This window comes from Macaca fascicularis, chromosome 5 (assembly GCF_037993035.2).
Source record: "Macaca fascicularis isolate 582-1 chromosome 5, T2T-MFA8v1.1".
Taxonomy (NCBI): domain Eukaryota; kingdom Metazoa; phylum Chordata; class Mammalia; order Primates; family Cercopithecidae; genus Macaca; species Macaca fascicularis.
The window spans coordinates 41,785,174-41,806,901 of record NC_088379.1 but is presented as its reverse complement, the minus strand read 5'-3'; the positions used below and the strand labels follow the sequence as shown (position 1 = coordinate 41,806,901).

The window sequence follows — 21,728 nt, the reverse complement described above, 5'->3', positions numbered from 1 at the left end:
TGCCTGAGCTCTGGCCATTTTACCAACCTTCCAGCTAGCAAGAGAGGGAAGAAGGATTTGCCCTTTCTATTTGAGGCTCCTTCTTAGACATTACCAATACATTTCTACTTAGATCTCATTGTCCAAAAGCTAATCATATAGCCAAAGCAGCTGTAACAAGAGAGTCAGAGGGATGTAACCTTTGAGCTGGAGGAAAAGGTGACCAGCCAAGGACAAAAGTAATTGCATCTAAAGATGATATAGAATGAAGGGCAACTAAAAGTCTCAGCCATGGAAGTCAGTTTTTCTATGTAAGCCATGTAACAGCTGTTTTTCTTTAGCTAGGTGCTTTTTGAAGTTTTGAGGTTTTTAAAAATCGTTTTCTACAGTCTTGAAATGCAGGTTATTTTGTTTTACAGACTGACTGACTTGTAATCAAACAACTGATGCTTTATGAGAGGGCTTTTCAAACATTTTTTTAAAAAGCTAAAATGCAGACCCGTCACAAAATTATAAAAACCTGTAAGAATCATGTAACAAGTAAACATATTAAACATTGAGATAACATACCGTCTCATACAACTTACTTAATAACATCATAGCATTTTTAAATTTTGTTTCTCATAATGAAAAAAAATTTTTTACTAATACTGTCCTCATTTTTCTGTTACTTTTAAGTTTTTAAATAGGACAATAATGAAGATTAAAATAAAACAAATTATGTTTTTAATTATCTTCACTATTCTGGGAACTATATTCCTAGAAAATAGTCTCAGAACTGCATATTTTCTAGTGCTCTTGATGCCTTTTCAGAAAGACTGTTTTCTTTTGCATGTTTAGTTCTCAGTGTGAATTGATATATAGTCAAACCTTTTTTTTTTTTTTTTTGCAAAAATTAACTTCTAATTGTTCCAGGTCCCAACTAGCTCTTCCTCCTTCTTTCCCTCTAAACACCCTTTTTCATCTTTTTTTTTTTTTATGATTACTCTCTTGCCAGAGAACAGAGATGCAAAGGTTGTTTCTTGTATCCTATGGCTAGATTGAATACTGGTTCTGAGCCCCATGAGATGATCACCCCTTTTTCAGCTCCTCATCACCCCAGAGAAATGTCCAAGGGAAAGAAGCACATAAATGCTGTGAGCTGGTATCTAATTTGCATATTTTCTAAGATCTGGGTTTGTTTGTTTGTTTGTTTGGGATAACCCAAGCCAAGAATTTTCTTTGTCTCTGAGTAATCCAAAGCTGCTGAGAATAATTGTAAACATATTGGGGTTTATCTGAAACACCCTTTAGTTATTTTCTGGGTGTTCTGCCCTGTCTAGTTTCATGGAGAAAGTAATCATCCCATGTAAGAGCCCAATTCAGTTCAATTAAACTGAGATTTATGGAGTGCCTATCTGTCAGGGCCTATACTGGGTTCAGTGGATCAAAAGTTTCAAAAAGAGGCCATTCTGAGGAGTTAGTTTGTCATGGAGTAGTCCCACAGACAATTAGGATGTAACATGCTAGCTGTTATGATCACAATGCACAGGGACTAACAGAGAAGAGAGCGCTGGACCCCCAAGCTGTTGTTTGGAAAAGTGTCTTGGTACTACTGTTCCCCAGGCTGTCCAGGAAGGTGGGTGTGAAAAGAGTTTTCCAGGTAGAGAACAGCCCAAGCAAGGAGCAAGTTTGGTGTTACCAAGGCAGAAAATGGTTGGAGCTAGAACCAGAAAGTTGAGCAAAGCCAGGTCACAAAAAGTTACCTGAATGTCATTAACATCATTACTGTAAGTCATGGCAGACAGCTTGTCATTACAGAATATACTGTATTCCAGAGAGTACCAGAAGCCATAGAATAAAGATTTGAGTCAGAGTCAGAGGAAGTGATAAATGCTATTGATAAATTAGGAAGTCATGAGGATAATTATATTTTGACGTGAATATATATCATATAATTGAAATTTGCAAGAGTTGTTTTCAACTAAAATGAAAGATAGTAAAGTTAGTTCTTAATGATAAGGCCCAGAACAGAGAATTTGGCATTTGCACTCCTTTGTCTTTAGGCTTTCTCAGAGGGAAGTGTTGAGCCAGACTACCCAAGATGTGCAGCTACTGAAGGATTCAGTGGCACTTCACCCCATGCCAAGGTTCATATGAGCCTAGAATTTGTCTCTGGTTAAAGTACAGGGTAGCAAACTCACCACTTACTACTGACCCGGGGATACTTGTGTACCACCCAGTTCAACCCCACACCCAACTACCATAATGAATTCAGACTGGAAGGCTCGGGCCTCTGAGAAAGACTCCAACAACTTTATGACCTCTGCAGTGTCCCACCGTGGTATTTCACCAGCCTGGAACACAAAGACACTTTCAGAAGTGTTTGCAAGTTCAAATTCTAACGACACTTTTCAGTGTCTGAAAGCAGAGTTGATTTTGATGAGTCTATGTGAAGTTCCCATACATCAGTGGTAGCATTGCCAGCAGAGGACTCTAGCATTCTACTGATATATTTCTACCTTGCGATAAAAATATAGATATTGATATTGTGGATTTTAGCTTTCAAGATACTCTAGAGTGTCTTTGCTGTAAAAATATAGATGTTAAAGTTGTGGATTTCTCCAGCTTTTGGGGTATTCTAGAGTAAGTCTGGGGTCTCAGGTTTCATGAATAAGATCTTCCAGTCCACTGAGATTGGGTGGCTGAGAAAAGGAACTGGAGGAGAAAAGAGTCTATTATGGGTGACTGAGATTGGATGAGATGGGGCTGAAATGGGAATACAGCAACACAGAATGCACCTTTTCCGAAAAGATACCTAGCTAATAGAGCAGAGACAAAGCATTGTGGTAGAGCAAGGAGGAAAGAGCCACAATGTGGGAGGAAAGATCAAGAAAACTTGTATGAAAAGAAACAATACTTGCAAACTCGAAGCTAAGCATTGAAGATTTTTATTGATGATGACTTCACGAAGAAGATGCTTCCTAAGAAGACCAAAAGGGTTAACTGAGATCTAGGAGGAGACAAGAGAAATTAAATGACCTCAGACCATGGCAGATAGGTTTTAAAAAGAGAAACGTGGGAGGTGTATATGTTTTGGGGATCATGGTACAAATCATCTCTGAAGAGTTATACTACCAGAATGTTTCAGAGGAGTCGGAGCCAGAAAGAACCATGGACTTCTTGGATTTGACAAACTCCTCAGAAATACATAATGGATATGCCACTTTTGGAGTTTTCTCTAACTCGTTAACTCCCTTGGAAATGGCCTAAATCTTTAAAGATAAAATAGCCTTCTTACACAAAGAAAAATGAAAGGTTCCATTCACAGCAACAACAAGAAGAAACCTTAGCCAGTTATGTGAATGGTTAGTAGAAAGAAAACTAGAAATTTGACAAAAATGAGAGAAATATTTTAAAAGTTGAATAAATAAACATACCATGCTCTGAATAGAAGGATCATTAAATTGTCAGTTCTTCCCAATTTGTGAGCCATTTGGGGGAACAAAAAAAAAAATACACCTTCTCCTCTTGATTGTAATCTAGCCTAGAAAAATAATTCTAAATGCAGAGAAAGAGATTAGAGTCTGAAAATAGAGGCATTATTATACTATTTTGAGTGCTTCTCATATCAGTGAAAATTAAAGTTTTTTCCTCTTTAAATTTTATAATAAAAATTTTTCAATAACTTAGTAATGTATTAAATCAATAACATATTGCAACCAATGTATGTCAAAGCACTATTCTAGTTTCTGGGAATACATCCATGAAAAAAATCTCTGCCTTTGGGAGGTTATAATCTAGAGAAGAAAAACATACAAACATAAGTCTATTATACAGCAGGCTGAGCTGTGTTAAATACTCTGGAGGACTTGAGTGCAGGGGAGAGGATGGGGTGGGGTGCTGTTTTCAATGGGGTGGTCACACAAGGCCTCACTGTACCTGAAGTGTTGTGACCAGGACCTGTGGCTATCTGGAAGAAAATTCCAGATGAAAATAGACAAATGCTGAGAGCCTGAGGACTGCAGAGTGGTGGAAGCTGAATGAGGGAGGGAGTGACTAGTAAAAGCACTATTATTCCTAACAAACTAATGTAGGAACAGAAAATTAAATACCACATGTTCTCACTTATAAGCGGGAGCTAAATGATGACAACACACAGACACATAGAGGGGAGCAACACACACTGGGACTGGGGCCCACCGGAGGGTGGAGGGTGGGAGAAGGGAGAGGATCAGGGAAAATAACTAAGCTCAATACCTGGGTGAGGAAATAATCTGTACATCAAACCCCCATGACACAAGTTTACCTATGTAACCTGCACATGCACTCCTAAACTTAGAAGTTGGGGGAAAAAAGGCCCTAGCGAGCTGGCCTTAAGAGACAGGGCTGGGGCAGAACACCCAGGGCCATGAGGCAATTGTAAAGACTCTTGATTTTTCTCCAAGCCTCTGGAGGGTTGAGCCAGGGAGGCACGATCTGACTTCTAAAAGGACTACTCTGGGAGCTCTGTTGAGAATAGTACGTACGGGGAACAGGGAGGCGGCCAGGGGACCCCTAGCAGGCTGTTGTAGCACTCCAGACGGAAGATGATGGGGGCCTAGGCAAGCATGGAAGGGTGTGAAGTGGGTAGATTCTGGATTTGGGGTGGGGAGAGGATTTGCTCTAAGAACTTTTTTTTTCCTTCAAAGGTTTTTGTTATGGCAGAACATAATATAATATTTATCATTTTAAGTGTAAATTCAGTGGCATTAAGTGTATTCACATTGTTATGCAACCATCACCACTGTCCATCTCTAGAACTTTTTCATCTTTCTCTACTGAAACCTCATACTTGTTAAACAATCCCCGTTCTCCTTTTCCCCTAACCCCTAGCAGCCACCATTGGGCTTGCTGTTTCTGAATTTCACTATTCCGGGCACTGCATCTAAGTAGAATCACACATTGGTCCTTTTATGTCTGATTTTTTTTATTTGGCAAAATGTCTTCAGGGTTCACCCATGTTGTAAAGTGGGCCAGAATTTCATGTCTTTGAAAGCTGAATAATATTCCATTGTATGGATATGCCACATTTTCCTCATCCACTCATCTGTTAATGTTGTTTCCGCCCTTTGACTATAGCAAATAGTGCTGCTATGAACATTGGTGTATGGATTTTTTTAAGTCAAGCCAATAAGATTTGCCAGTAAATTGAATGCTCAGTTTCAAAGAAAAGGGGAAACAAAGATGACTCGAGTATTGTGGCCAGAGCAGCCAGAAGGATACATTTTGTATTTGTCTAGAGGAGGAAGACTGGGATTTTCTATTCTGCTTCTTTTTCTTTAACTTAGCAAAGTGTTCATACCGTGTAGTTAATTAAAATCTTTGTTAATGCTGGTACTTCCTTCTCTTCCTGCCTATTCTGCAGCTCTTCCTTACCTCCCCACAACCGCAAAAAAAAAAAAAAAAAAAAAATACAAAAAACACTTTTTTTTCCAGGTATCATACCTTTCTTGGATTCATTGAAATACTTCTGATGATTCAGACTAGGGGGTGGGGATAGTTTAACATATTTAGCTTTTAATGCACATCCCTCAACCTTTAACAGAAAAGGCAACCTACATTGGGAAAGGATAGTCATGGAGCTGAATCAACTCCTCTCCCCAAAATACGTAATTATCTGGCAATAGAATAACTTCATGCCAGAACGCAAGCAAACCATAACCACCACATCTCAAGAACAGGGTCCCTAGGCTCTGTTGTTTTTCACAGTTTCCACAACACTAGGTTGCGAGAACATATTTATCTAGCAATTATTTATTGAACATCTGCTTGGTGGTTAAGCACTTGGATCGTGAGAATTAAGAGAACATATAGTCTAACAAGAAGATGAATGAGCAACTAGAAAATGGGTGACAGATGCCAACATAACGGAAGCCCAAGTAGTGTCCTCTAACTGAGTCTAAGAAAGGAAAATTGAAGGACGAGTAGGCATCACAAGTGCAAAGGCCCGAGGACATGAGTGAGCATGGGTGCCTTCCAGGAACTGAAACACGTTACGTGTAGCAAGAAATGGGGCTGGCTTGAGAGGTGATATTGGGAAAGTAATCAGAAGTCAGATAGGAAAGGTCTTGAAATTGTATTAAAGATTTTGTATTCTATTCTGAGGACATTCTGAAGCCACAGATAGGGTTTAATCCAGCAACTGCTAATATTGAATTTGCCTTTTGGAAATATCTCTGGCTGCAGCGTGAACAGCTAGAAGCAGAGTATTTCTGAAGTCAGTACAGCTAGGAGGACAGGCAAATTTTTTGCACTGGGATAAGCATGGCAAAGTTGACCAGAGATGGATGAATCTGAAGATGCTAAAGCACAACAGAACCCAGTGAAATATTGGACGTAGGGTAAAAAAGCCAATTCAGGAATAGGGCCCAGGTTTCTGTCTTGGGCAGCCAGGGATGACACCATTCCCTGAATAGCTTGTACCAAGGAAGAGCGGCCTTTGGAGGGAAGACAGTGTGTGTTCAGTGTGGGATGTGTGAGGTTTGAGGTGCCTGTGTGACCCACAAGTTAGGAGCTCAATAGTCTAGCCTGTGCTTCAAGTTCAGGTGAGAAATCTAAGCCACAGGTGATTAGTGGCTGATTTCCATATGGATGATGATACAAACTGCAAACCCTTCCAGGGAGGGTGTTTGTATGCTAACAGAAGGCTCCTGGGAGAATACCAGGGTAGTTTACCTTTCCCTCCAGGACTCTTCTAAACTATCAGTCTTCTGATAATTACAATCTGTGAACAGCATCTTCACAGCTTGGATGACATTCTGACCGAGGGATGCACATTTGCCTAATGAGCCACATAGTGCCCTGTTAGCTTTAACTAGTATTTTGTTATTTAAAACAACCCACAACGAATATTTGCATTCCCCAAAATTAGTTGTGTGCATGTTTGTAAGAGGATGTGGGGGAAGGTGTTCCATGATCTATCAATACCTTTAGGAAACCTTGGTTTTAAAAACTATTCAGTAGGGTGCTTTACCCTGACTTCTTGAAGCCTTACACTGCTCTGCGCTGTGACTTTCCAAGAGGATGCTGCTGTGGTTTCTTTTCGCCTTTATTAAACCTCTGGCAATGGGCCCTTTCGGGGGATGCTTTCAGGACTAGCAACCACAGGACAGTTTCATGAGATACTGATAAGCAAAAGCTGGACTTCATTTTAACACATAGTTCAGAAATTGAATTACTGAATTAAAAGGAATAAATGTTTGTGGTGTTGGTACACATTGCCAAATACCTTTTCCAAAGGCTAGTTCATTGCTGGTGGGAATATAAATTGCTACAAATACCTATTCCACCATACACCACTCACTCCACCAAACTGATGGTGAATTTTTAAAATCTGATCTAATTTGTCAGTGTTTCTCTAGGACTGCAGAGTGGCTCAACACTTTTCCATGTCATTGATTGCTTGCTGCTGCTTTTATGAATACCTTTCCAGGTCTGTTGCCTATCTCTTGAGATTGCAGCTATTCTTATGAAGATAAAGGGGCTATTTTTCTGATCAGATATTAACCTAGAATTTCATGTATTTGTAGTAGTCATTCTCTCAGTTTTTTATTGTTTACTTTTTTAGCTATGTTTGAACATGTGGAAGTTCTGTGTTTTCATAAATCAGTTCTTTAAAGCATCCTTTCATAGTTTTTTTCACTGTTCTTAAGCTCTGAAAGCCTTTTATATAAAGCTTTGTCCAGACACTTAATAAATAGTCACTTCTTGGTTTTTTTGTTGTGGTTGTTTCCAACATTAACGCAACCACTCTGGAAGTTATTCGTTTCTCTTACTGCAGTCCCCTCCAAAAAAAAATGTTTTGAAGCACTATTTTCTGGATAATTTTCCCTTCCAAAATTAATATATTATGCTGGCGTAGTCAATAATTTTTATGACAAAATTATTTTTCTCCATTTCCTAAATTGGCAAATTGAGATGAATGGCACTTTATTAGGGATCTCTTACTTTGGCCTGTGTTTCATCATTGCATTTTAAAATAGCACATAAAACAAGCATATGTTGTGATACTATCGAGATGAAAATCATAAAACTTATAAATTGATTTACAGTTAATTTGATATTGTCATAAACATTTTCTTCCATGAAGCTCATGGGACAGATCACTGGAAAAAAAACAAGAGACTAGAGCATTTAAAGAAACCAGACAATTGAAATGAAGAAAGTTTGTTAATAATCAATGTTATGCAGCCAGTTTACAAATATTATTGAGTTTAATTCCTACAATCCACTGTACAGCTGAGGAAACTGAGACTGAGAAGTTTCTTCTCAAGTGTCTAATTAGCCAGGAAGGGCTGTGCCAGGACCACTTCCAAGCCTGTCACCTAACCTGCTCCAACTGGGGTCCATGGAGACAGTCTTAGAGTTCGGCAGAGGGCCTTCTGTTTCAGGTGTCTATACATTTCCATGAGTAAGAGTCGCAGCATGCCACTCTGATATTAATAGTGTAAACACATAGAGGTAGACTGAAGAACCATACTGTTAGTTTGTAGGCAGGTGGCACACTTGAATTCTGTCTCCTATGAGACTGAACTTGGGCACATTGAAGGTGAAGAAGGGTTTCTGTCTTATATGGGAACATAGGTGCTAACAGATCATGCCATTGTGGGTCAGAAGATAAACCCCTCTTATCCGTCATGCCCCTTGGCTTGGCCAAATGCACATAAACTGGTATTTTCTCAAACGTTTGTTCTCTGAAAGTTCACATAGAAATTTCAGAACAAGTTCTCTTCTGCAAGTTGCGTTTTCAGGCAGCGTTGGTTTATTTTTGAAGCCCCAGTGGTTCGATTTTGAGCCGGCATCACTCTGCAGAGACAAGCAGTTGCTTGTTCGCCACACAGGGCCTGTGCCCTCCTGTTACCAGCTTTGCAGCTTCCTCAGCTGATCCCTTCTCAAGGCCCCCGGGAGCCACTTTTGTGGCAGATTCCATTTGGTTTCACAGCGCCTCGAGAAGGGGCAGCGGGGGCCACTTGGCTTGGTGCACCAGTCTCCCACATTAGGAGCAATTTGCAAACCGCTCTCGGGGGCTCGGAGCTCGGAGCTCGGCCGGAACAGGCTGCTGCTGTTACCACCATTGTCTCAGGATCCCTTCGCCTTTTCCCAGCTGACCTGCCTGCGAGTGGGGAAATGTGAAAAGTTAGAGACAGAACTGGTTTCTTCAGAGTGAGGGGGAGCTTTCTTATACAGAAAGGAAGGAAATACCTCTGTGGGATTTTATTTTTCCCCCCTCTTCATCCAAAAAATACAAAGAGACTCTCTGTCTTTAATGCGAATGTCGGCTTTAAATCTTTTAGGTTTGGATTAACTCTGCAAAAGAAAAAAAAAAATCTGACAGGCTTTCAGATATGACGCAGAAAAACTTTTTTCCCCTCAATTCATGGTGTTCATTTGTAAAGCCAAAGGCTGGTGGACTGAATGGTGGGGCGCCAGTCACTCCTCCGTTCATCGTTAGCATCACAATGGTCAGAATTAGCAGCCTTGAATCTCCACCACTTTTGCGTTTTCCATCGGTGGACATTTAATACAAGGTGGCAAAGGCAAGAGTAAATCCTCCTTCTCTTGCCCCCCGCCCCCCACCAAATTAAAATATATTAAAATTAAGCCAAGTAAATGTGGTATTTTCAGTTACATGCCTTGGAATTCTTACCTTGCCTTTCCCCCCAGAAGGAGAAAGAAATTGGTTTTTTACAGTTGTTACCTTACTAGAAAGCTTCTTTCAATCTAAAGAAAATCCACTGACTTGATAGACATTTCCTATTACACAGTTATTGTTGGTTTTCACCATTGAGGATGTCAGCAAACATGTCAAAGATCATGTTTTGCTTATTAAATAAAGTGACTTTTATGTGAATATTTTTCATCTTGTTGGTGTCTCGAATATTGGTGCTATTTCATTGAACCCATGTGGCAAAACTTATTTTCTGGAATTTTTTGTAATAGCATGTTTTTATTTTAGAAGTATTCAGAGCTATTCACTTCTACATAGTGAAAAATCTTAGCCTCCCTGAACCTGCGGTCTGTATCCATAAGCTCATGTCAATGCAGAAAAAATTTAAACAGCGGTTCCTAGTCCTTAATCGAGAGTCAAAATGAATAGGTAATCTGAAATATAATTTAAAATTAGAAATCTTTATGTTTGATAAGGTCTAATTGATTAGGACTATTTATGTGTAATTGTGAGATTGCCTAGAATAATTAAACTCTAGGTTATTTTTAATTCCTGAATCATACCTGTTTTTTTTTTTTAATTTTGTGTGATTTTTAGTAGAATCTAAATGTGCATGCGTTAGCTAGCTACTTTTTAGTGGAATTAGAACAATACCTTTATGGATTTAAATAGGTACTGAAAATTTCCTCTTGATAAAAAGATTAAAAGAAGTGAAACCAAAATATTTCTTTTGCTTTTATTGTATAATACTATTCCTTTTAAGTTCTGTGTAATCTAATTATATTACAGATTTTTTTTATAATTGTGAGTAAATAATAGAATTTATTACTTTTTAAATTACAGAATCATTTTTTTTTGCAACCCAAAAGGCTCCAATACAGCAATTTGGTATTTATTACAAAGAAATTAGTAAAGTTATTTTAATACACTTTTATTTGGCTTTTACACACAAGATATTTGGTTTGACTTTAGCAATAACAGGTATGCACCAATACTTGTTATATAAATCATTGAACAAAAATTAAGATTATTACTACCTAATGTTAGCCAAAAATAGTCAAATTGTTGTTTTTGTAGGTATCTTAATTTGATTATACTGTAGTCATGATTTATCTGGATGATTTTTTAATATCCTATAATTTTACAAAAGTAATTTTCATTTGCCAGAAATAGTAAATTTAGTTTCTAATTATGATTTATTTTACACCATATATTATTATAAGAGAATTTAATCCAGAGTATATTTTAAATGTGTTCAAAGATTTATTTTGATATTCTAAGTTAATTTCATAAGTTCGAATTCAGAGTTGTTTACTGTCTTACAGAATGATATTCTTAAAATTGTTTTACTTAAAATTACATAAAAACTAAACAGGAATCATGTATTTTGGTTTTAAAGTAATGTTTTTTCTGACGATTTGCACAGGCAGCCATGTTGTTCAGTTCTGGAGTCTTTTGGATGGGCTTGTTATTCATCCCTGTGGCATCTCTGCTCCTTGATGTGGTGTACAAGGTGTAAGTATATACTCGGTTACATATGGAGAAATATAGATGCATATTCATCCTCAGATTTCTCTCTTCGTAACGTCAACTCAAGCATGTAGAGCTTGCAGGATAGGGACTGGTAATATTGCTTAATTTTAAATAAGGAAGGGGTGATTCAGGAACTAGAAAACTAGTTTAAAAGATGAAATGAGTAGTAAAGCGGGTAGTTTCAGTTAACAGAGAAAAGTAAATGGCACTGGAGAAATTTACATCGGGAAGTACGTTTTTTAGAAACAGCCCCAAAACTCATATAAAAGTAGAAGAAAAATTGTACTACTTCCAAACACACTTTTTATTATAAAAAGAAATGTTTTGCTTGCCTGATTCCAAACATACATAAAATATAAAATGAAAGAAAAGAAAACCTTACTAATTTTTTTCAAAGGTTATAAATTTTTAAATCTTATCTCTTCTCACAAAAAAGGTAGCATTTAATTTAATTACATGATATTTATTTAAATAACTATGGGAGTTTCAGTATTGTAAACCTAAACCATCATTTATTTTAAAACTATAATTTCATATTAATTTTCAAAAGTATGATAATTTTTAAGATTCTGTTGAAAAACTGCTTGTACTCTTGTTACTGTTGTACTTTATCAACAGCATGATAATAAACCAGACATCTAGTTTTGTGAAGTCTTCACAGGAGTATTTCCATGCAAATCCCTTTTTTTTCTTTTTGCAGTATCAAGAGGACTGCTTTTAAAACATTAGTCGATGAAGTTCAGGAGCTGGAGGCAAAATCTCAAGACCCAGGAGCAGTTGTACTTGGAAAAAGGTAAAATACACAGTGAATATATTCTTTTCCAAATGAACTTTAAATTTATCTTGTACAAGTGGTTGCAAATAAGTGATAAGACTTGTACTTATCAACATCAAGCTGGCAGTGTCATTGACAGGTTTGGGAATCAGAGACATGTCGGTTTAAATCAAATCTGTCGCTTTCTAAACTGTGTGCCCTTGGCCACGTTGCTTAATCCTACTGAGCCTCAATATCCTCATCAATAAAATGAGGACAATAATACCTACCTCATGGTTAATTGTAAGAGTTGAATAAAGTATTATGAAGAGCATTAAATAAATGGTAGTTACAAACATTATTGTATTATCAAACTGCAAGAGAAGAAAAAGACTTTTAACTTGAAATAGTATCCATAATAAAATAGTATGTAATCGGCCAGGTGCGGTGGCTCACACATGTAATCCCAGCACTTTGGGAGGCCGAGGCAGGCAGATCACAAGGTCAGGAGTTCGAGATCAACCTGACCAACACTGTGAAACCCCGTCTCTACTAAAAATACAAAAATTAGCCAGGCATGGTGATGGGCGCTTGTAATCCCAGCTACTAAGGAGGCTGAGGCAAGAGAATTGCTTGAACACAGGAAGTGGAGGTTGTAGTGAGCCAAGATCAAGCCACTGCACTCTAGCCTGGGCAACAGAGCGAGACTCCATCTCAAAAAAAAAAAAAAAAAAAAAAAAAAAAAAAGTATGTAATCAAAATCACAGTTTGATATAAGGCAAATTACCTTATATAATTGCATTTGTGGTTCAGTAGTTACTAGGAACTGACCTAGATGTGTATCATACATGAATTATGTATCCCAAGTTCTCTTCTTTACCACCAACCCCTCCAAAAAAATCAAAGTTAGAAAGCTAATCAAATCCACTAAATTCACAAAGCATCATAAGAAAGAAATTAAAATTACTTGCAGTCTATAATAAAAGACAATTATGAAGATAGTAGCAGGAATTTATTTTTTCTTCATTTTTATCATACTAAAGTAAGCTGAAGTTTTGGCTAAACTATAGGAAATATTTTACCCTGGTATATGTCACCTTAATCACGATTCACTGTTGATATTCATTTTGACACAATGGAGTAGATGTCAGAACTCAGTGAGACCTTGGCTTCCAGCTCTCTTGCTCTCATACTGAAGGAACACATCACACACCAGTGTGTGCCACTTTTTTTGAAAATAATAACACTGAGCTTTGAGCTTTGCTGAGCGCTCACTACGTGCCAGGTGCTTCCCTTGCATTTTACGTGTACTATCTCACTGAATCCCAGTAACAACCCTATACAGATCCATCATCTCCATTTTTTTCCAGGTGAGGAAACTGGGGCTTCGAGAGGTGAAGTTCCCAAAATTATTAGTAACATATCTGGGCCTGGAGTCCATGCCAGCTGATCCCAGAGCTCCTGTTCTGAACCATTCACAATTCTGCCTCCTTTTGCTACTTGTTCAAAAATATAATAGAGCTGCAAAAACAGCCTGCTACTAACTTAACAAAGTACTTAACCTCTGACTCAGCGTCCCAGTGTACAGGATGGGAATGATAATACCTACTTTCAGAGTTGTGTCCTCCTCCCTCCACCTTTTTCTTCATCTAAAAATTGGCATCACAGGATTCCTCATAGGAAATTACCTATTCCATTACCTAGCAGTTGGTCAGTAAATTCAGCTAGTAAATTAATTATGTCAGTTCTCTTTCTCTAGCAATAAAAAGAATACAGTAAGAGTTCTAGCTCATGATATTGTGAATAAAACAATTTATTCCTAATTATTAGGGAAAGGCCACTGTTAATACTGTTACTATCCTTAGTAGTACATTTCCAGATTCGTAAGTGTGTTAATAAAATCACATTAAGCCCTTCCACGTGATACTTAGTTTGCCTTTTTGTTGTCTACCAGTGACCTCTATTCATAAATCAGGCCAATATAACGACCCCCAGGTCCTAAACATTCAGTAAGTCTGTAATATATGTAGCTCCTTCCATTAAATAAAATGAGCCAGAGAGCCCAAAAAGGAAAGAAGTGAATTCCAGCATAAATGACCACCAGCTTCTCCATAGGACATGCATCAGATAAATTCCCTGCTGCTGCCTAGCTCATTTGCCTAAAATAACTCTATAGCTTTTTCTAAGAACTCAGGAATGTGTTAGCTATCGGCCGAATACCACAGACAAAAACCCTGGACCAGCATGTACTCCAGGTTGCCATTTCTGCCCACTGGTGATCAGAAGGTTAATGATGAGTGTAACCATGGTGGCTTCCTGCTAGATGGCAGATGCCCAGAGGAGGGAGGCAAGGGAAAAATCTATGAAAGGAGAAAAATAGCAACTGGATGGAAACATCTTCATGCTTAAAGTAATGGCACGCTAAGATTAAAGAATCGTTGGATTGATTTTACCCCCTGGATTATTTTAGGAATCTGAGAGAATGAGATTGATTTCAGATTTCAAAAAAAGTTCGCAATTTTTTTTTTTTTTTTTTTTTTTTTGAGACAGTCTCTCACTGTCACCCAGGCAGGGGTGCAATGGCACGATCTCGACTCACTGCAACCTCCGCCTCCCAGGTTCACACAATTCTCCTGCTTCAGCCTCCCGAGTAGCTGGGATTACAGGCACACACCATCACACCCAGCTAACTTTTTGTATTTTTAGAAGAGATGGGGTTTCACTATGTTGGCCAAACTGATCTCGAACTCCTGACCTCGTGATCCACCCGCCTCGGCCTCCCAAAGTGCTGGGATTACAGGCATGGGCCACTGCACACCGCCAAAAGTTAGCAAATTTTATATCTACATTATCAAAAGGGAAGAAACTGTGATTCTTATGAATTCTAATGATACCAGACTTTATTTGGTTCCAAAACGCCATGTTATTTTATATCTCCCAGTCTTTGTATTTGCTCTTCCCCTGTTTGGGAGCCAGTACCCCTCTTACAGACTAGGCACTCCAATTTTCAGCTTTCCAAACCCAATGTAGATGTGATTTTTTCAACTGTGTACATACACAATATATAATTCCTAGTCTACTGTCTCTGTACTTTTATACTCTGTTTATACTCTGTATAAACTTCTGTTGGTACACTGATCGCATTGCACTATAAAAATTTACTCTATGTATGTTTTTTCCCATACTAGATTGAGCTTCTAGAGAGGCCCATGTCTTAGCCATAGCTGCAACCCAACACCTGGTACAGCACCAGGAACTTAGTAACACTCAGTAAATACTTGTTGAGTGGATGAACAGAATAGTTAAGAGAATAAACTAAAGAATGGATGAAAGAAAGAGTGGACAAAAGGATTGCTGAGTAGGAGAAAGGATTGTTGAATTGGTGGTTGACCTGTGGGCTGTGAAACAGAAATCTGATTCATAAAAACATAGAATTGTATAATTTGTACTTCCTAGACTAGGTAATATCCAAAGCAACCATCATTTACTTTTTTGTCATACAATGATGCAGTTCTTAAGAAAGATCTTGTGAGTTGATCATCCCCAATTTTTTTAATCTTCACTAAGTATGACATTTCATGTATAAAATGCAAATGTCAGAAAAACAACAAATTGTAAGCACTTAAGGAACATTAATATTTACAATAATTTCTCATCTTCATTTTCAAAAATAAAACATCTTGGTTAAAACAGCCATTTTTAGTAGAAATAGTATGCCACCTACCATATTACCCTGCAAATTAGATTCATTTTATTACATTTTAGGGGAAAAATATGTTTAATCAATCTAAGTATGTTCTAAATATGCATGCTTTTGAGCCATGGGTTATGGTAGAAATAAATGTAAGTCTACAATGGTGAGAGAATAACGTAAACCTTACTCCTGAAGGTTTAAAATAACCCAAACCTTGCTGCCTCATGACCTCTACCAAAGTCCATGTAAGGAGCTGAGTTCTTAAGAACTAAAGAAAAACTGTCCACTGGAGAAAAATAAAATGGAAATTGTACTTTAAAAAAATAAAATAACCCAAATCCTAGTCCTGAACATTTAAACCTTATCCAAAAGTTTACAGTAAGAAATTATGGACACTGTGGGCTCATTGGAGGCAGGACAGTTATTTTTGGATATCATTGGAGTATGTGTGAAGCAATGTATTTTATAGACAGGCAAATATAATAATGAGACTCATAATTCTTTTATATTTCTTACTGTAGACATTAGCCAGCATATCATCGTTGGCCATTACTAAATAGAATTTTAGCCTAGGATCTTCAGGTCAGTCCTCACTGATTTGCCTGGCACTACCATTTGGCCATTGTTTACAGCTTTTGCATGCAGGGACAGTAGGGAATATGAGATGTCAGAGAACTCAGTGGTGTAGATGGTGACAGTGCTCTCTCTAACCTTTCTGATGTATTGTTCATCTTAATGAAAAGCAGTTTTAACATTGCTCCAGAACTAGTAGAAAGGAAATTTTATTTCTCAGTGTTCACACTAGATTTTATATCAGTATGACTTAAATACTTTGGTGGGGATTGAGGACACAGGGATCTGTCAAATGTTTCCATCAGCCTTCTCTCATCACCGTGGTAATGGTTCTGTCCAACATTCGGAAAGGAAAGTGACAGAACATTGAAATGTTTTCAGCTCCAGGGCAGAGGTTAGGCCTGTTATATTCATTGTTTGTTTCCCCACCACACAGCTACCCTAGTGTAGGACAGCTATCACATGCTATACATTAAACATTCCATGAATGAATACTTACTTTTTGGAGATTTATTTTAATGAGTCAACCTAAATAGCTTACCAACCCAATATATAGACAAATGCAAATTTATTCCTCTTCAAGTTTCCCACTGAAAATTCCTTAAGACAACACATTCCAGAACTGTAAATTGTTTTTTTTACCAACACCGACATTTTTTAGTATTTGTAAGTGAAATATATATATATATATATATATATATATATATATATATATATATTTTTTTTTTTTTTTTTTTTTTTTGAGACAGAGTCTCGCTCTGTTGCCCAGGCTGGAGTGCAGTGGCACGATCTCGGCTCACTGCAAGTTCCGCCTCCTGGGTTCATGCCATTCTCCTGCCTCAGCCTCCCGAGTAGCTGGGACTACAGGCGCCCACCACCATGCCCCGCTAATTTTTTGTTTTTTTGTTTTTTTGTTTTTTTGTTTTTTTTAGTAGAGACGGGGTTTCATGGTGTTAGCCAAGATGGTCTCGATCTCCTGTGAAATATTATTTTAAACATGTTATCTTTACATTCACCGCCACCAAATATTTAAATTGCAACATTTTAGTGGGTTTGGAAATAAGGTAACAATATTTGGTAGTACTTGTATGATTGCATTAAACAAACTCAAAATTTACATAGTTGGGTATGTAAATGAAAGACTATACAAGACTGTGTAAAACTGCTAGTCAAGAGTTGTGAAGAAAATGTGGTTTTAGTGAGAAGGTATCTTTAGTGGTTGGTTTTTTGTTTTTTTTTTTTTTTTGTCTTTTCACACTGTGTTAAGCTGTTCCACTAAAACTGAACTTTTAATATATCTATCAGCATAAGCATATTTTATAATGTGCCTTAGTGGTAATATCAGTACCTATAAACATTGATGGCCCAGAATTGCATAAACGTTGAAATGAGTACTTCCCCAAAGGTGTAAGATAAGACTAGAGAAATACAACTCATCACTACTTATTTATTTAGCAACCTCCTGTGAATGGCATTTATATCCTGAAGGAGGTACTCTGCTCTACAGGACTAAAGCAAGAAGTTCAAAGTAGCTAAGGAAAAACAAAACAACAAAAATCTAGTCATTTTCTTAGTAAAGAGGTAGAATGAGAACATTATAAATTAAAACTCATGTGCAGCAACAGACATCTTACCTTGCACTTACGTTGACTAGAAACCAAGGCATCAAAAATACTCCTTACCAAGTACCTTTTGTTTGGTGATGATCTCTGTTCCAGTTGATGTTTTATAATAAATTCTCAGGATCTTGGGGGTAAAGGTGGGAGGACCCAGCATTTGTTGAGTGCTTCCTAAGTGTCAGTCATTGTGCTGACAGCTCCCTGCATCCTCACAGTCTGCCTGAGAGTTAAGTACTGCCCTCCTGTTACATAGGAGATGACTGAGAAAGGCTTGCCTGTGGTGACACAGCTAATAAGCAGCCGACCCAAAATTAAACCAAAGCGCTACTCCAGAGCCCATGCTCTTTCCTGAGTAATGTGCTTCTTTCTTAAGAAAGAGACTTTCTTACTGCTTTGTTTTAATGCTGTGCGTTAACTTGATATAAAAGAAGATCTAAGTGAAAGCCTTTATATGAACTTATACAAAACGGAATTATGTTACCTTATGTATTTCAGTTGCTATAATATGAAAGATTAAATTCTCATGTCTGCCTTCTTACCATTTTAATATTGTAATATTAAAGTATTATGCATTTAGGAAGGCCAGCCTGAAACCTGGAAAATGTCTTTTGGGAAGAAGACGCTGCATAATGATACGTAGCCATCCTCTAGTCTCCCCTAGTCACTTTGGTTTGAAACACCAAAGACTTTCCAGCACCCCATCCACAAGGCTCTGCTAAGGAAATCAGACCACCTGCTGCTAAAGCTGCAACTTCCTCAAAGCAGTTACATATTTTAGTGTCCCTTAGGGTCCATAGGTCTGTAATGCTAGATCATTTAAAGAGTAGAGTAAGAAAGCAACTCTGTAAAAATGGCCCTTTCTCTTTTCTCATATCTGTTTATTTCACTGACAGAGACAAGTTTTACAACTATTTGCAGAACTGCTGGAGTTTTAGATTAATTAGTTTTCTTGCCTTCATGTAGCTAATTTCCAATGACAATAAAATATGTCTGATAATACCAACTAACCTCCCTAGACTTTAAAATATATGTGTGGAAGATTACTACAAATGTCAACATTTCTAAATATTTTTTCTTCGGTTTTTGCCTAAATGTTTGCATAACTCATTTACACAATGAGTTCATTTTGCAGAGGATCCTTTTTTTGTATATGATATTGTTTCATTTCAGGGTCTCAGAAAAATTGGCAAAATACAGAGCTAACATAACACAGCAATTTAACTAAAGCTTTTATAGTGGGAAAAACACAACATGGAAATTTTTCAGCTGAATCAGTTCCACTTATTAAAATTGCATAAACATTTGCTGCAACACATATGGATTGCTTATTTCTCATGCCTATTATGTTCTTTAATATCAAAACAAAATTTTATAAATCAAACAATGAAGAAATGGCATGATTTGGACGATTGATGATGTCTTTAAGTACATTTCAGAATTATTACTCAACTTCATATATTCAACAAATGTATTTGAGTTTCTACTGTGAGAGACACTTTTATGTGAAGTTGGGGGAGAAGATGCCTTATTTTTTACAATGTGCTTTTAGAAGTTACATAATTAATTATCTGGATTTGTATCTGAGGAGACAACTATTCTAAACACTCATTGACAAAATACTTTCCTTGTTATTTCACCTATCATAATCACTTTTTCTGAAAATAGTTTATTTTAAAATAAAATTAAGGAACACATGTCATACCATATTAGTGGTAGTAAATTTTTTCTAGTTAAAAAGTCTATGAAATGTCTTCTTTGTATAATGTTAGTTAATATTTACTTTAGTTAATATCTTTTAAAAATATTTTGCACTAAAAACGTGCCAAATATGAAAAAAATAGTAATAATTAATTTTTTTCATTCTAAAAATGCCATGCTTAGAATATATGTAGTAAGTTTTTAGAAGTGAATAACACTACTGATGTTTTGTATTTTTTGTTTTAATTGTGTTGTACTGGCTCTGTGTTGTCATTTGACTTAAATATAACTGAGTGGGGGGTGGTGAGGAGATCTTACTTTTTACTGCGAGAAGGATTATTGGGGACAAAACTCCTTAGGGAGAAAATGGCCTCAAAAGTCTGTCTAAATACTTGAAATCTCATTTGCTATCTGAGAAAATAGTGTAAAAAGAATCACTAGGCTACGGATTTCTCAAGCCATCTTTTGTTTAAGTCTAACTCTCTTTGGTGGTCCTGTGGGCACACTGGGGTCTCTGCCGAGTTGATAATTCATTTCACACGTTTGCACCTGCTCTGCAGCCTGACCGAGAGGGCGCAACTGCTCAAGAACGTCTTTAAGAAGAACCACGTGAACTTGTACCGCTCTGAATCCTTGCAACAAAACCTGCTCCGTGAGTATTTGAGTTTCTTATTTTTAAAGAAATTCTCTGCCATTACTGTATGATAGCATTTATACAATATCCTAACTTTAGGGATATTTATTTAAAACTAACGTCTAAAACAAGTTTTGCATATTTGCAACCTGTAAATAACAGAAAATCCATTGGTCAGAACCATTTCACTTTTAACAGAAGAGATAGTTAATTTTAAAATCTTGTTGTTTCAGTTTAAGAAAAACAGTATTTCTACATTCCTTGCTTCCTCAAATCTTTTTCTTTAAAGCCAGTAAATCTTAATTCTTAAAAGCTGCCCCTGTCTTGTTATCTTTTCTACTTGAATAACTTTGCAAGAGCCTTTCAGCTTTCATGCAACACAAGGAAACATATATTTTCCCCTCAGAAATATTTATGAATATTTAGAGTTGTAAGAAATTATTAGATATTGCGCCCTCTTAACATTTCAAGATCTAAAAACGAATATAAAATGTAAAACCCGGTAGTAAACGTATTTGTGTGAGTAATATATCTTTTGTTTCATGTTGTTTCCACATATAATTTATTTTCACTTACATATACTCATGTCTAATGCTTTTGCTCTTTATACTTCAAGAGGTCTTTTCTAAAGATGTGATCCCCTTGGGGGCCATTCCTTATCCCCATGCCGTGTTGGAGCGTGAGTGAGTTTATTTGTGATGCTGAGGGCCAAGGGGAATGTCCTCTGAAGGAATGTCCACTTGCCACCATTAGCAGCTATTTGTGTTTATCTCCTTCTCCTCGCCTTTTTAAATTGACAAATAATAATTGTCTATATTTATGGAGTACAAGGTGATGTTTTGATGTACAATTGGCCCTTTCTATCTGTGGGTTCCACATCTGTGGATTCAACCCACTGTGAGTCAAATATATTCAAGGGGGAAAAAATTCACCAAGTTCCTAAAAGCAAAACTTGACCTTGCCGTGGACCAAATACCACATTAAATCTACTAGAATGAACTGATGTGGGGGCATTGTATTAGGTATTACAAGTAATCTAGAAACGATTTTAAGTCTACAAGAGGATGTGTGTAGGTTATATGCAAATACTGTGCCATTTTATATAAAGGATTTAAGCATCTGTGGATTTTGATATTCAAGGGGATCCCTGAAGCCATTCCCACAGATACCAAGGGACTGTACATGGTGGGATAGTTGAATCAATTACGTTATTCACCACCTCACTTACATATCACTTTTCCTTTCCTCTCATCCACCTGACCTATATGGAAATATGTGAGCCCACTTAACTCCCTCACCCCCTCCAGAATTGGGGAAGCAACAATTAGAAGAGTTGGAGTTGACTTATGGGACAGAAGATTTAGGGGATTTGAGGGCGCCTACTCAGTCTTCTGGGGAGAATTCCTAGAATCTAAACTGGCAAGCTATGATCATCCCACTCTTTATTTTGAAGTTAAGTCTGTGTCTTTTCTAGGCATTAAAAATCAGTGTCTCCATGCTTTTGAAGATGGGAAGACTGCATTCGTTCCCCAAGCTAGAAAATGAATACCCAAAAG

At 37.2% G+C, this 21,728-nt stretch overlaps 1 protein-coding gene across 9 annotated transcripts in view; it reads left to right on the top strand.

Moving 5' to 3' along the window:
- ATP8A1 (ATPase phospholipid transporting 8A1) overlaps window positions 1-21,728 on the top strand; it is a 266,665-nt gene that overhangs the window by 240,237 nt on the left and 4,700 nt on the right. For all 9 annotated transcript variants that reach the window (XR_012434807.1, XR_012434806.1, XR_012434805.1 and 6 more), the window contains 3 exons: window positions 11,094-11,182; window positions 11,901-11,993; window positions 20,099-20,190. Coding sequence is in view for 6 of the 9 variants with exons in the window: in XM_065544954.1 (XP_065401026.1) it covers window positions 11,094-11,182; window positions 11,901-11,993; window positions 20,099-20,190 (274 nt within the window). In the remaining 3 variants the exon portion in view is untranslated. The remainder of the gene's footprint in view (window positions 1-11,093; window positions 11,183-11,900; window positions 11,994-20,098; window positions 20,191-21,728) is intronic.